We start from the raw sequence: 14,794 nt of genomic DNA, 5'->3' as shown, positions 1-14,794 counted from the left end.
GTATACCCTTTGGTTGATGGATGATGCATGAAAGGATTTGTAACCATAGCAAGGAAACGATATATGAAAGGATCAATGTGAAGCTGATGTCCTCCCATGTAAACTATCACGTAATTCACAATAAAGGATTGGAAAGAAAAAAAAAAAAGAATACTGACTAATAAAACTCAACATTTAACTATTCATAATGTGATGTACAGATCCTTGGGCAGTATAAATTATACACCCAAAGGTTTGACCAGAAAGAACAGAAACCTACATTGTAAGTGATAGCTAGTCAGAATACATAATGAATCAGAGATCTCTTACTATATTAGCTTAAGCTTTAATCATTCTTGATATGCTTCCTCAACATTTTGTTTTCCCTACCAAGTCCTACCAATTCTTCTTTTAAAATGCCTGTACTATTTTCATATCTGTACTATTCTGCTCATTTTAAATAATAACTACTCTAGTCCCAGGTTTCTTATCTAAATGGGTTTCCTATTTCCAGTCTCTCCTTATAGCCACATATGTTGTAACAAATTATCAAAATTATACATATACATGCAGCTTTAAAAGAGTCCTAAAGGAACAATGGTTAAGTGCTCAATTTCTTTCTGAATATTGTGCAGTTCAAATTCACCAGCTGCTTCATAGGATACAGATGTAGCAGTCTACTTCCGTAAAGATTTGCAGCCTTGGAAACCCCATGGGTCAGTGTTGCTCTATTCTATAGGGTCCTTAGGAGTCAGCCTTGGAAACCCCGTGTGTCAGTTCTCTATTCTATAGGGTCCTTAGGAGTCAGCCTTGGAAACCCCGTGGGTCAGTTCTGCTCCATTCTATAGGGTCCTTAGGAGTCAGCCTTGGAAACCCCATGGGTCAGTTCTGCTCCATTCTATAGGGTCCTTAGGAGTCAGCCTTGGAAACCCCGTGGGTCAGTGCTGCTCTATTCTATAGGGTCCTTAGGAGTCAGCCTTGGAAACCCCGTGGGTCAGTGCTGCTCTATTCTATAGGGTCCTTAGGAGTCAGCCTTGGAAACCCCATGGGTCAGTGCTGCTCTCTTCTATAGGGTCCTTAGGAGTCAGACTGGTTTGATGGCAAAGGGTTTGTATTTGTTTTGTTTTGTTTTGTTTTGATGCAGCTTTAAAATCTCCTGTGGCTCTTACTGTTCATTGAATAAAATCTTAAGTATGCATATTAACCCAATATCAAGGTATTCTACAATCAATTTACATCAATCTCTCAAATTTATGTATCACTACCTCACCAGCCACTCCTCAGAAACCTGCTGTATGGTCACTATGGGTTGGAACCGACTCAATGGCACTTAACAACAACTCCCTTATATGATTTCTGAACATAACAATTTTAATTACAGTCATCAAAATACTATATGCAAAATGCTGTGTTTATGATTTCACATACATAAAATCAAACCAAACCAGTTGCCATCATATCAATTCCAGCTTATAGGGACCCTACAGGAACGCCCCATAGATTTTCCAAGACTACAAATCTTTACAGAACAGACTGCCACATCTTCCTCTTGAGAAGTGGCTGGTGGGTTCGAACCATCAGCCTTTAGTCACCAGGGCTCCCTTTCATATGCAAAATATCTTTAATATTTAGAACAACCATGGGAATTTGAAAACATTTCTGCAACTTCTTTGATAGAATTTTCATTGAGAAATGGGTTTCATGTCCCTTCCCCTTGAATGTGAGTCAACCTAATGATTTGTTATAACTACTAATAATGTAATAATAGTGACTCTGAGGCTAATTCAGAAAAGGTAATTCGGTTTCTACATTCATAACAGGAAAAAAGAGCTGGTGATGACTACAATTATCCATAATTATTTATGATGGAAGGACCAGATGATGTACATTTCTTTTTAAACTTGTCTTTGTTGTTGTTGTTATTAAGTGCCATCGAGTCGGTTCTGACCCATAGCGACCCTGCGACCCTGTACAGGGTTTCCAAGGGTGTAAATCTTTACAGGAGTAGAAAGCCTCATCTTTCTCCCGCAGAGCGGCTGGTAGTTTCGAACCGCTGACCTTAAGGTTCGCAGCCTGATTCATAACCACTACGCAGCAGAAAAGTAGTCCAACCACCATGTGGTCACCATGCTTCAAAGAAGCTCAAGCAACAGGGTGAATCCACATGTAAATACCTTTTCTGAAAGACCAAAGTTAGGTACTAAACAGCATTAGCCATTAGATACTTAATGAAGATGACTGACACCAGATGAACCTAACCCCCCAGGTATCAAGATATCCCAATTATTAAGCCTCCCCAGTTAAGGTCCTGGACATCTTGTAGCAAAGAAAAGTTGTTCCCTACTATGTACTGAATGAATTCCCAATATACAGAACTCATGTTTCTGAAGTTGTTAGGTGTTGTCTAGTCATTTCTGACACATAGGGACCTTATGCACAACAACACAAAATACTGGTCCTACTCCATCCTCACAAGAGTTGCTATGCTGACACTGTGTCCATCCATTTTGTTGGGTTCTTCTTTTTCACTGACCCTCCACTTTGCATGAATGATGTCCTTCTCCAGAAACCAGTCCTCATGATAGTATGTTTGAAGTACAAGAAATGAAATCTCACCATTCTTGCTTCTAAGGAGTATTTTGGCTGTACTAGTTCTAGCACACATTTGTTTGGTCTTCTGGAAGTCCATGGGAATGTCAATATTCTTCTCCAACACTTTAACTCATATGCATCAGTTCTTCTAGGTTTTTTTTATTCATTGTCCAACTTACTCATGCATATAAGGTTATTGAAAATACCATGGCTTGGATCAGGACATTTTTTAGTTGTCTTTATCAAAATTTTACTTGCATGTACTATTAAGGATATTACCTGATGATTTCTGCATTCCATTAGGTCAGCTCTCTTTGGAGTGGGCACAAATATGGATCTCTTCCAATCAGTTGGCCAGGTAGCTATGTTCCAAATTTCTTGGCAGAGATAAGCGAATGCCTCCAATGCTACTTCAGTTTGTTGAAAATTTAAATTACCAGCGCCTAGTTTTTTGCCAATGCCTTTAGTACACCTTGGACTTTTCCTTCAGTATCATTGGCCCTTGATCATATAATACTTCTTGAAATGGTTGAACACTGACCACTTCTATTTGGTACAGTGATTCTGTGCATTCCTTCTATCTTCTTTGGATGATTCCTGCATCATTCAATATTTGCACATAAAATTCTTCAATATTCCAAGTCGGGGTTTGACTTTTTCTTCAGTTCTTTCAGCTTGAGAAATGCTGAGTTTGTTCTTCCTTTTTGGTTCTTTAACTCCAGTTCTGTGCACATTTCATTATAGTACTTGACTCTGTCTTCTCTAGCTGTCCCTTGAAATTTTCTGTTCAGCTCGTTAATCTCATTTGTTTTACCATCTCTATGCTGGAGACAAAGTTTCAGAGTCTTCTGACACCCATTTTGGTCTTTTACTTCTTTCTTGTCTTCTTAATGACCTTTTGTTTTCTTCCTGTATGATCTTTGGCTATTAGTGTCTAATTTCATCAACTCTGTTCTTGAGATGATCTTTAAATTCAGACCATATTCAAGACCATATTTTAGCGCTCATAGATTTGCTTTCATTTTCTTCAGCATCAGCCTGAACCTGAAGATAAGCAATTGATGGTCTGCCCCTGGCCTTATTTTGGCAGATGATATGGAGCTTTTCCACCATCTCTTCCCACAGATGTACTCATTTTGATTTATGTGCATCTCTCAGATGAGGTCCATGTGTATAATTGTCTTTTATGCTGGTGAAAAAAAAAATCTGAAATGAAGACGATGGCATCAATCTTCCAAATTTATATCATGTGATCTCCAGCATCATTTCTATCATCAAAGTCATATTTTACAACTACTGATGCTTTCTCTTTGTTTCCAATCTTTGAATTCCAATCACCAGTAATTATCAATTCCAATCACCAGTAATTATCAATATATCTTGACATATTGGCATGTTTAATCAATTACAGACTGAAGAATTTGGTAAAATTATTCAATTTTACAATCACTGGCATTAGTGGTTGGTAGATAAATTTGAATAATAGTAGTATTAACTAATCTTCCTTATAAGCATATGGATGTTATCTTATCACATACAACATTATACTTCCTGATCGATCTTTAAATTTTTGGTTTTTTTTTTTTTTTTATGATGAATACATCCATTCCTCTTCAATTTGTCATTCCTGGCATAGTAAACCATATGACTGTCTGATTCAAAGTGACTCATATCAGCCCATTTCAACTCATTAATGCCTAGAGTATCTATCTTTATGCATTTAATTTCATTTGTGACAACTTGAAATTTTTCTAGATTCAGACTTCATACATTTGATGTTCCATGTATTAATGGATTTTTACAGTTGCTTCTCCTCATTTTGAGTTGAAAATGAATGAAGGTCCTGAAATCTTTACCCATTGGCATCATCACAGTCCACTCTACAGTGAGTATACAGCTCTTCCTGGATCATATTTTTGCATGTCTTTCAATCTGAGGGGCTCATTTCCCAGCACTGCATCTGACAATATTCTGGAGCTATTTTTAATGTTTTAATATTCAATATTCTGGTGCTTTCTGACAGTGTCCCACGGTTCTCCATATGGTTTTTAGTGACAAACATTCAGAAGTAGTCTGCCTCTCCTTCTTCCTGTTGTTGTTGTTGTCAGGTGCCATCGAGTTGGAATCGACTCATAGCGACCCCATGCACAGCAGAACGAAACAATGTCGTATCCTGGGCCAACCTCACTACCGCTGTCACACTTGACGCAATCAATGATGTCACCTGGCTGATCCATCTTGTTGGGGGTCTTCCTCTTTTTCTCTGACCCTCCACCTTACCCAGCATGACATCCTTCTCTAGTGACTGTTCTCTCCAGACAATGTGTCCAAAGTAGGAGAGACGAAGCCTAGCCATCTTGGCCTCCAAGGAGCACTCTTGTTGCACTTCTTCCAAAACAGATCTATTGGTTCTTTTGGCAGTCCATGGCACTTTCAGTATTCTCCTCCAACACCACAACTCAAAGGCATCAATTCTTCTATGATCTTCCTTATTCACTGTCCAGCTTTCGCATCCATATGAGGTTATTGAAAATACCATGGCTTAGGTCAGGCGCACCTTAGTCCTCAAGCTGACATCTCTGCTCTTCAATACTTTAAAAAGTTCCTGTGCAGCAGATTTTTCCAATGCAATACGTCGTCTGATCTCTTGACTGCTGCTTCCGTGAGTGTTGATAGTTGATCCAAGAAGAATGAAGTCTTTGACAACCTCAATCTCTTCTCCATTGATAAGAATGCTGTTTATTGGTCCAGTGGTGAGGATTTTTGTTTTCTTTACATTGAGTTCTAATCCATACGTAAGGCTGTGCTCTTTCATCTTCATCAGTAAATATTTTAAGTCCTCTTCACTTTCAGCAAGCAAGGTTGTATCATATGCATATCTCAGGTTGTTAATAAGTCTTCCTCCAATCCTGACACCACATTTTCCTTCATAGAACCCAGCTTCTCGTATTATTTGCTCAGCATACATATTGAACAAGAATGGTGAAAGAACACAACCCTGTCACACACTTTCCCCAATTTTAAAACATTCAGTGTTCCCATGCTCTGTTCGAACAACTACCTCTTGGTCCAGGTACAGATTTCTCAGAAGTACAATTAAATGTTCTGGAATACTCATACTTCTCAATGTTGTCCATAGCTTGTCATGATCCACACAATCGAAAGCCTTCACATAGTCAATAAAGCATAGGTAAACATCCTTCTGATATTCTCTGCTTATTCCTTCTTCCTAGTCTGGTTTAATCTGGAAGCTCAGCTGAAACCCATCCACCATGAGTGACCCTGCTGGTATTTAAAATTCCAGTGGCATAGCTTCAAGTATAACATTAACATTCAAGTTTGCACAGTACTACAAGCTGACATACTAGTGGTTGACAGAACCCATGCACATAATAGTTATTTTATATTGCCGAGTGAGGTGGTTTTCTATGTAGCAATACCAACCAAAGCAAATGTTTATACCAAAGACATGTTTGTAACAAAAGGAATGGGCAAAAGCTGGAATGGTTTTAAAGACATTATTAATGGAAGCTGTTGGTGTGGGCTTATTAGAAACTCAATGAAAGAGGACCTTTCTTATATAGTTATGAAAGTTGGGCTACACTGTTGCCTGCAGAACCATGAAAAAAAATGAAAAATAAAACTCTATTTTCTAGTCAAGAGGATATTTCGGCAGACAATTTGCCACCTGGTCTATCACTGACCATGAGGGAAAAACATACTCACAAGAAAAGAAAAATGTGTTAAGGACAGACTGTGCAGTTTTCAAGTAAAATTTAGAAAATATAAGAGTCAGGACTTTATGAGTTTGAAATTAAAACTGTTTTTCCCACCCAGACTTTACAGAAGGCAGAAGAGTCTCAAAATAAAAATCTTCCTCTCAGAAAAAAATCAAATCCACAACATTATGATGATCTAAAGACGATTCCAAGAGTGTGGTCTTATTAAGACCCCTCATAAATCTTTTTATACAGACTATCTGAGCACTTTTATGGGTGTGCCTTATAAGTCTTGTCTTTTAAATAATTTGATATTTAAGAAGTATAAGGGCATTATTCCACAAAGTCTGAAAATAAATGTAAATGTAATTTTGTCTAATGGAGTGAATACAACTTGATACATAGAAAATCACACAGGTTTTTAAAGAATTATAATTGCTTAAATTTAAAGCAACGGAAACATTACAAAAGAAACAAAGGCTTTTGACTTCCAATCTTTTACTCATAGGAAACAAACTGAGAGCTTCTTCAAGGACAACCACAGACTACTCTTTTTGTCTGTGCAAGTTTGCTTGAGTTTATTTATATATTATCAAAAAGAAAACTTTTTCAAAGATCAACTGAATATTTTAGATCAATATGATTTTAGCACCTGTATACCCTCGGAAACCCTGTACAGGGTCGCTATGGGTCGGAACCGACTCGACGGCACTTAACAACAACAACATTACATACTTATATTCTTTCATAGGGTTTAAGTCAATCATAAAATAGTCCTGGTGGCGCTGTGAGTTAGGTGTTGGGCTGCTAACCCCAATTTGGCAGTTCAAACCCATCAGCTGCTCTGTGAGAGAAAGACGGGGTTGGCTGCTCCCATAAAGATTTACAGTCTCAGAAACCCTATATTGGGTCTGTCTAGGAGTTGGAATCAACTATATGGCATATGTTTTAAGTCAACCATAACCTACTTGTTCCATCTTTCAAAGGGCTGTGGTTTAGATTCCAGGAAATGTAGCTGTTCCTCCTGTCTGCCGTTGTAAAGCCCGTTATACCTGCTAATCTTCTAGGTATAAATAACCGTTTGCTTTATTACTCCAACAGAGTAGATTCTTAATAAAGGGGAAAAATGAACATTTAAGGGGGAATTAAGATCCAAATGAAGTCCTGGTAAGGCACTGAACAATAAGAAGTGGACTGCTAACCACAAGGTCAGTGGTTCAAATCTACCAGTAACTCCTCAGAAACCCCATACAGGGTTGTTATGAGTTGGAATTGACACAAGGACATTTAACAACAAGGTCCAAATGTAAATTAAAATTCAATCACGTTTGTTTTTTTGTTAAGTGCTGTCAACTTGGTTCTGACACATAGCTACCCTGAACAGGGTGTCTAAGGAAAGTAGTTGGTGGGTTTGAATTGTGGACCTTGCAGTTAGCAGTCCAGCACTTATCCTACAGAACCAAATGTGAGGGTTTATCAACTCACGAAATTCTATTAACTAATGAGGCTATGAGATGAGATGATCAGTAATACTCATTCCTACATTCTAAACACTAGTTTGATTAGTAAAGTATGTCTGCCTTGAGCACTGTGAACTTTTGAATAACTGTCTGTGTAGAATCAAACAGAAAATAGCATTCATAAAAGTTAAATGAGATGCTACCCTTGCTATTCCCTGTCCAAAATCCCAACCCATAGAAACCTTCAATGTAATAAAGTGGTTGTTTTCTGCTACTAAGTTTAGGGGTGGTTTGTTCTGTCCCAACAGTAACCAGAAAAGCAATGTAAAGGAACTCCAAAACATACTGCCATCGAGTTAACTGCAACTCACAGCAAACCTGTATAGGGTTCCCAAGGCTGCAAATCTTTACAAAAGCAGAAAGCCTCATCATCCTCCCATGGAGAAGCTGGTGGGTTTGAACTGCTGACACTGCAGTTAGCAATCCAGTGCTTATCCTATAGTACCACCAGGGCTCCTTAATATAAAAGAAAAATTCGTATTTTCAGCTTATATATATTTTTTTCAAATGGCATAAAGAGAGATTAAGTAATTACCTAAACACATACAGAAGCAAAAAGGTTGGCAGTTCAAGCTCACCAGCGTCTCCTTGGAGACCCTATACAGGGTCGCTATGGGTTGAAACCAACTTGATGGCACTTAACAACAACAACATACAGAATCAAAGTGGAAATCCAAACATAGTCCTATATAATTCTTAGACCCATGTTTAAAACTAGAACTCTACGCCCTCTCCCATAGATGTCCCACATCTTTTGCATAACATTGCCTCTTCCTAGAAATTTGTACACATATGCTTCTCTTAAACCAAACCATTATTTGTATCCATACAAAATCCTATTTCTTCTATGAAATAGATCTCTCGGCTCTAACCCACAGATATTTCTCCCTCTTCTAAAACATCTTGAATTTACTGTCAAGAGCTTTTACTTGACAATTAGTGAATGTTATTGTCATTAATTTATAATTAGTGAATTCATAACTTTTATTTTTCATATTTATTTTTCTTATTCCTTATTCCTTGGGTTTCTTACTGAATGATTTTCCAAAGCTAGTGATGAAAACATAAATAACTACCTGATCCTAGAAGGTAAGATACACTAGGTACAAAAGAACATAAGCGACCTAGATTACACTAGGAGGCAAATGTCATGTGTAAACGGATCAGCCACCACTCAATTAGCACACTGATTTTCTTCATAGAATATATCACCCACTAGGTAAGGAGCTCTGGTAGCATAGTGGTTACGAATCGGGCTGTGAGCCGCAAGGTCAGCAGTTCGAAACTACCAGCGGGTCTGCAGGAGAAAGATGAGGCGGTCTGCTCCCGTAAAGATTTACAGCCTCGGAAACCCTGAGTCAGAACCGACTCCACGGCACTTAACAACAACAACATGGGCATTCAATAAATATCTGCTAAAGGGATAAATGAAGACAAATATTACCAAGTGGGCCCAGAGGTACAGATTTTCCATATTTTCAAAATACACCAGAAATAAATAATTTTATACATATCCAATTTCTAAATTTTGACAACTAATTAGAAAAATGTTAAGCTATTTTTGGGCTAGGTAAATAAAACATGTCTGCTAGCTTAGAACCAACCTGAAGACTGTGTTTTCAACCTCTGTACTAGAGGGATCATGGATTGTTTTTATCCCTCTAATTACTTAGCATAGTGCTTTGTAAAGTGTAGGTAGCTTAATAATCAAATAATGATGATAATGATGATGACTCAAATATGCTCACTTGAGGCACTGCTCTAATTCAGCTGTGTGTTAGAAAGATGTTATTCAAGTTCCTCTCTCAGATCCCAGAGGAAGGAGTTTCAGCTTCAGATCTTTAATGACTACCTGATTTCACATGACGATTCCACATTCAAGATTTTAAAGCTAAACCTTCACTCCTCCCAGCTGTTAAGGGTTGAGAAATGCCATTCCTATATGCTCCCAGTAATAAAAAAAGAAAAGCAGTGGAAAGAAAACAGATTGGATTTCCAAAGGGTGACAGAAGATGAGAGTCAGGTTTTCAAACATATTTCCACAGTTGATAAAAAGAATTCCCTATGCTTATTTTGTTTTCCTTTTACTGATCTTGGCATTTTTAGATTATATAATCTAAAAATTTATTCCTATTGGCCTTTTGATGTTCTCTGGTAGCATGTTTTATCTTTTCTACATAAAAATTCTTAAGTATATATTTTTAAATGATTACTAATTAGTCAGATTCTTAACTCAAAAAAAAAAGTCACCTTTAAATAATTAGAGTGTGTCTGGTTTTAACATGGGTCATTTAGCAAGAAGTGGTGCTGTGGATAAAGCACTGGACCATCAGGACGGTTTGAAACACAAGGTCAGCAATTGAAACTCATCAGCCACTGCTTGGAAATCCCATACAGGGTCGCTATGAGTCAGAACTGACTCGACAGCACTTAACAACACAACAAAAAGTTGTGTATGGCTAAAAATGTTTTAAAGATACCTTTAAGGAAACATACTAGAAAAAAGCATTTCCAGTATATTTTATGTTAACTGACCCACAGAAAGTCAAACACCAACTTTTGAAGACATAAAAGGAAATGAGATGTCTTAGCATTCCTTTTCTCTGGATGGTCTAAAGTGTACAGGCTTGAAATGTCCACAGGAGAAACCAACAAACATTAAGGGATTCATCGTATCAAATGTCCCTGTACAGCCAGTCTGTATAGGATCCCTGGTGGTGCAGTGGTTAAAGTGCTTGTCTTTGAACCAACTATTGGTGATTTGAACCCACCATTTGCTCCAGGAGAAAAAGATGTAGCACTTGGCTTCTGGAAAGACTGTTGTTGTTAAGTGCTGTCAAGTCAGTTCCAGCCCATAGCAACCCTGTATAGGATTTTCTGAGGAGCGAATGCTGGCCCTGAACCATAGGGGCAATTCTATCTACTCTGTCCACCAGGGTTTCTATGGGTCAGAATCTACTCAACGGCAGCAGGTTTGGTTGTATGTGCAGTCTATATGCATAGTACTTAGAACATTGTTTTAATGATCATGTAGATTAATTCACTCTATACAGTTCTTCAATAATGGTATAAATTTTGTATGCAGGCAGATTTATTTTTTAAATAGGTTCCACAGTGATTTAAATGAAAAGTAACAAGGAGGAAAATTTATTTAGCTAAATCTATTTATCAAAATTTGGGTTATTATACAGCTAAGAACTTCATACAGAGTAAGAATATAGACTTCTTTTTATCTCTACTGCAGTATTCAAGCAACACTAAATATGATAAGCACTAGATGGGGAGAACTGCTACCTGAATTCTCTGAGGGACACACAGGTTTAGGCCACTGACCTTGTGGTTAGTAGTCCAGTGCTTATCTTACAGCAACCACACCAGGATTACTAAGTAACATTGAATGCAAAAAATAAAATAAAATGCATTTTAATGTAATAAATAAATTCCTCAATGAGATGAACTGACACAGTGGCTACAATAGATGACTCAGGCATGGCAATTGTGAGGATGGCTCAAGACTAGTAATGTCTGTTCAGTTATGTGTGGTGTCCCTATAAGTCAGAGCCAACTCAATGTCACCTAACAACAACATATTTATCATGTGAGCCACTGAAATAGAGAGGAGATTTGTAACTCAGCATGAGTTAGCCTGGCTAATAGATTGTACAGCATGCACAAAGTATCTAGAATACTGTGGTTTAACAAAAGGTAGCCATCAAAGAGAATTCATATGATTTTTATTATAAACTACATATGTTATTAAGTGTCACTGAGATTCTTTTAGACTCATAGTGATTCCATGTGACAGAATAGAACTGCCCCGTGGTGTTGTCTCAGCTGCAATATTTTTTTTCTGGAATCTTCACAGGATTCTTTCACCAATGTAGTCTCTGGATGGGTTCCAATGGCCAGACTTTAGGTTAGCAGTAGAGTACTTAACTAATGTACCACCAGCGCTCTCTAGAAACAATATAAACAGTAGATAATCCAGGACCATTATATCTCACCCTCCCCTAAGAACATAATCATGAACAAATGGCAATTAACAGCCTAAAAGAAGTTTATAATCCCCTAACCTGCTGTCATTGTTTCTGATTTATATTTGAGTTATGGTGTTGGGGAAGAATATTAAAATCACCATGGACTGCCAGAAGAACAAACAAATCTGTGTTGAAAGATGTACAACCAGAATGTTCCTTAGAATCTAGGATGGCAAGACTCCATCTCTCATACTGTGGACATGTTATCAGGAGGGACAAGTACCTAAAAAAGGACATCATGCTTGGTATAGCGGAGGGTCAGTGAAAAAGAGGAAGACCCCCTATGAGAATGGACTGACACAGTGGGAGCAGCAATGGGATCAAATTTAGCAACAATTGTGATGATGGCATAGGCCTGGGGAGTGTTTCATTCTGTTGTACATAAGGTCACTAAGACTCAGAACAGACTTAACAGCACCTGACGACAACAACAATAGGACACAATAGAAAATAGTTGGTTTATATCTTACAGTAATTCTAGCACAAGTACATGGTTAGAACTCACATATACATATATTGACCAAAGCATTGTTAGTAGTTAAAATTCAAGAAAGTAAAATGTTCATGTAAAGGAGGTTTCACAAACTGTAAAATATTCGTTCTACCATTATATCCAGACCAACCATAAAAGCATAATCTTATGCAAAAAGTAAAATGAAACTAAAATAAACTGCAGAATGGTATCTATAATATAAAACGAATTATATAAACAGTTAAATAGAATTTCTTGAATTCATAAACCCTACACTTGGTGCTATAGGATATGTTGTTGTTGTTAAGTACCGTGGAGTTGGTTCCGACTTATAGTGACCCTTGCCCAGGGTTTCCGAGGCTATAAATCTTTACGGGAGCACTATGCCTCATCTTTCTCCCGACTCATAACCACTACGCTACCAGAGCTCCTTATAGGATATAGCTGGTATATAGATATAGATGTAGATGTACATATTTACATATAATAATGTTATGATAATATGCAAAAAATTGAAAACATCAAATTCAAGACAGTAGGGCAGTAGTTATCTCTAAGAAGCAGGGCAAGGAAATTCTGGAAGATTCAGGGAGATACACAAGCCAGTAACTCCATAATTTCACTTGCACAAAAGTTACATTGTACTGAAACAACAACACTAAAATGTTTACTTTTATAAGTAAGTACATGGGTTTTATTATCGTACTCTTCACATTTTCTGTATATGTGAAATATTTCATAATCTTAAAAGAAGTCGTTTTTCCAAATCTCATCAATCACAGCAGATAATTTCACCAAACAGGCAACAGCTGCTCCAGAGATAGCCATGTTGTTGTTGTTGTTAAGTGCCTTCGAGTCGGTTCCATGTATAAGGTGAAAATAAGGAGAAACAGGGATGGAGTGCGATGGGAATAGCAAGTGTTTAAAGGAATAAGAGTAGGGTATAGAAAAAAATTCCTCTCTGATTCTTTGAAAAAAGGAAAATATTTTTTCCCTAAGAGACGAGAATTCAGCTAAATAAAATATACAAAGGTTCGAAATGATTCACTGTCAAAACAGATGTCAAATTACTTTCAGGGGACACATTAACCGAAAAGATAATTAAGTTTAAAATACTTACAACAACCCCACTCTTGGTCGTAGTTTCTCTGTATGTGAAGTTGCAAATCGCCCAGGCTAAATAATACGTGGACATGAGCGGGGTCTGTGAAAAGTGATCCGTAACCCATCCATCTTCCTCAAATACAGAAGTTTCCACTGGCATATTGGATAAAGATAAATAGGTTGCTTGATGCTTGATGCTGATTTTGAAAGTAGCTTTGTAGATTGGCTCATCGAAACAAGGAAATGCTTTTCTGGCATGTGTAGGTGAAAACTGAGTAACACCAAGGAATCTGTAAAAAAGAAAAGGGCATTCTCAACAACATTAAAGGCTTGAGCTAAGTTACAGTCAAAGCACATGCTTCTGCTAACAGGATTATATATTTTTGCCAATTGCAAGATTTTTTTTTCTGACCCAAACTGAAGTGCATAAATACCTAGAAAGCACAATTCATATAAGATTATAATTTTATTTCACAAACAATAAAAGATCTTGAATGAAGTTTTAATCTCTGAGTAAATTCTCTCATCCCAAAGTAGTGGTGCTGATGGTGGCGGCGGTGGTGGTGTGGTGATTGTGTGCCTTGGAGTCGGTCCTGACTCATAGTAACCCTATACAGGAGGTTTTAAGCTGTAAATCTTTACAGGAATCTTGGTGTGGGGGCACTGTAGGATAAGAAATGGACTGGAAAGCACAAGGCAAACAGTTCTAAGTCTATACAGAGTCAGTATGAGTTGGATCTGACACTACAACACTTTTTTTAGTAGTGTTTGGTAATGAAACATTACGAGCGACAAAACAATCACTCACTGGAAACTAATGGAAAGTAATGACTGACATATTTAGGAAATAATGATTTTCCTTTTTGGCTTAGTTATAACATGTAAAGACAGTAAAAACAAACTCCAAAGTTGTCCTCAGATACATGTAGAAGACAGACCATCACTGGGAAACATTTATGCTCTCAGATCTCAGCAAGACAAGGCCAGGTTTTGTTAAGAGCAAAAACTTTGAAAGTAGACAAAAATTTATCTAAACCCTGGTTATATTCTTTCTTGGGTAATTACTAAATGCCCTGCTGTTTAGTTGTCCCTTGTTTTAAAAGCACAGAACCAAGACTGACTCAAGGTATTGTAAACTGGGGGTAGGTAGGGAAGAAAAGGATGTAAAGCATTTATCACTGTGCATAACATTAAACAGACAGTCAATAAATGGTAGCTTTTCTTGGTGTACTGTAACATAGCAGTTTTCCTTGTCCACAGGGGATACGTTCCAAGACTGTCAGTGAATGCCTGAATCTTCAGGGAGCACAAAACCCTATACTATGCTTTATCTTATACCTACTTATAGTAAATTTTATTAATTAGGAACAA

At 37.4% G+C, this 14,794-nt stretch overlaps 1 protein-coding gene across 1 annotated transcript in view; it reads right to left on the bottom strand.

Annotated features, from left to right (window-relative positions):
* TRHDE (thyrotropin-releasing hormone degrading enzyme) overlaps positions 1 to 14,794 on the bottom strand; it is a 798,400-nt gene that overhangs the window by 743,401 nt on the left and 40,205 nt on the right. The window contains exon 2 of the mRNA XM_006871614.1: positions 13,440 to 13,713. Within this exon, the coding sequence (XP_006871676.1) occupies positions 13,440 to 13,713 (274 nt within the window). The remainder of the gene's footprint in view (positions 1 to 13,439; positions 13,714 to 14,794) is intronic.

Source organism: Chrysochloris asiatica, unplaced genomic scaffold (assembly GCF_000296735.1).
Source record: "Chrysochloris asiatica unplaced genomic scaffold, ChrAsi1.0 scaffold00170, whole genome shotgun sequence".
Classification (NCBI taxonomy): domain Eukaryota; kingdom Metazoa; phylum Chordata; class Mammalia; order Afrosoricida; family Chrysochloridae; genus Chrysochloris; species Chrysochloris asiatica.
This window is presented reverse-complemented; position numbering and strand designations above follow the sequence as displayed.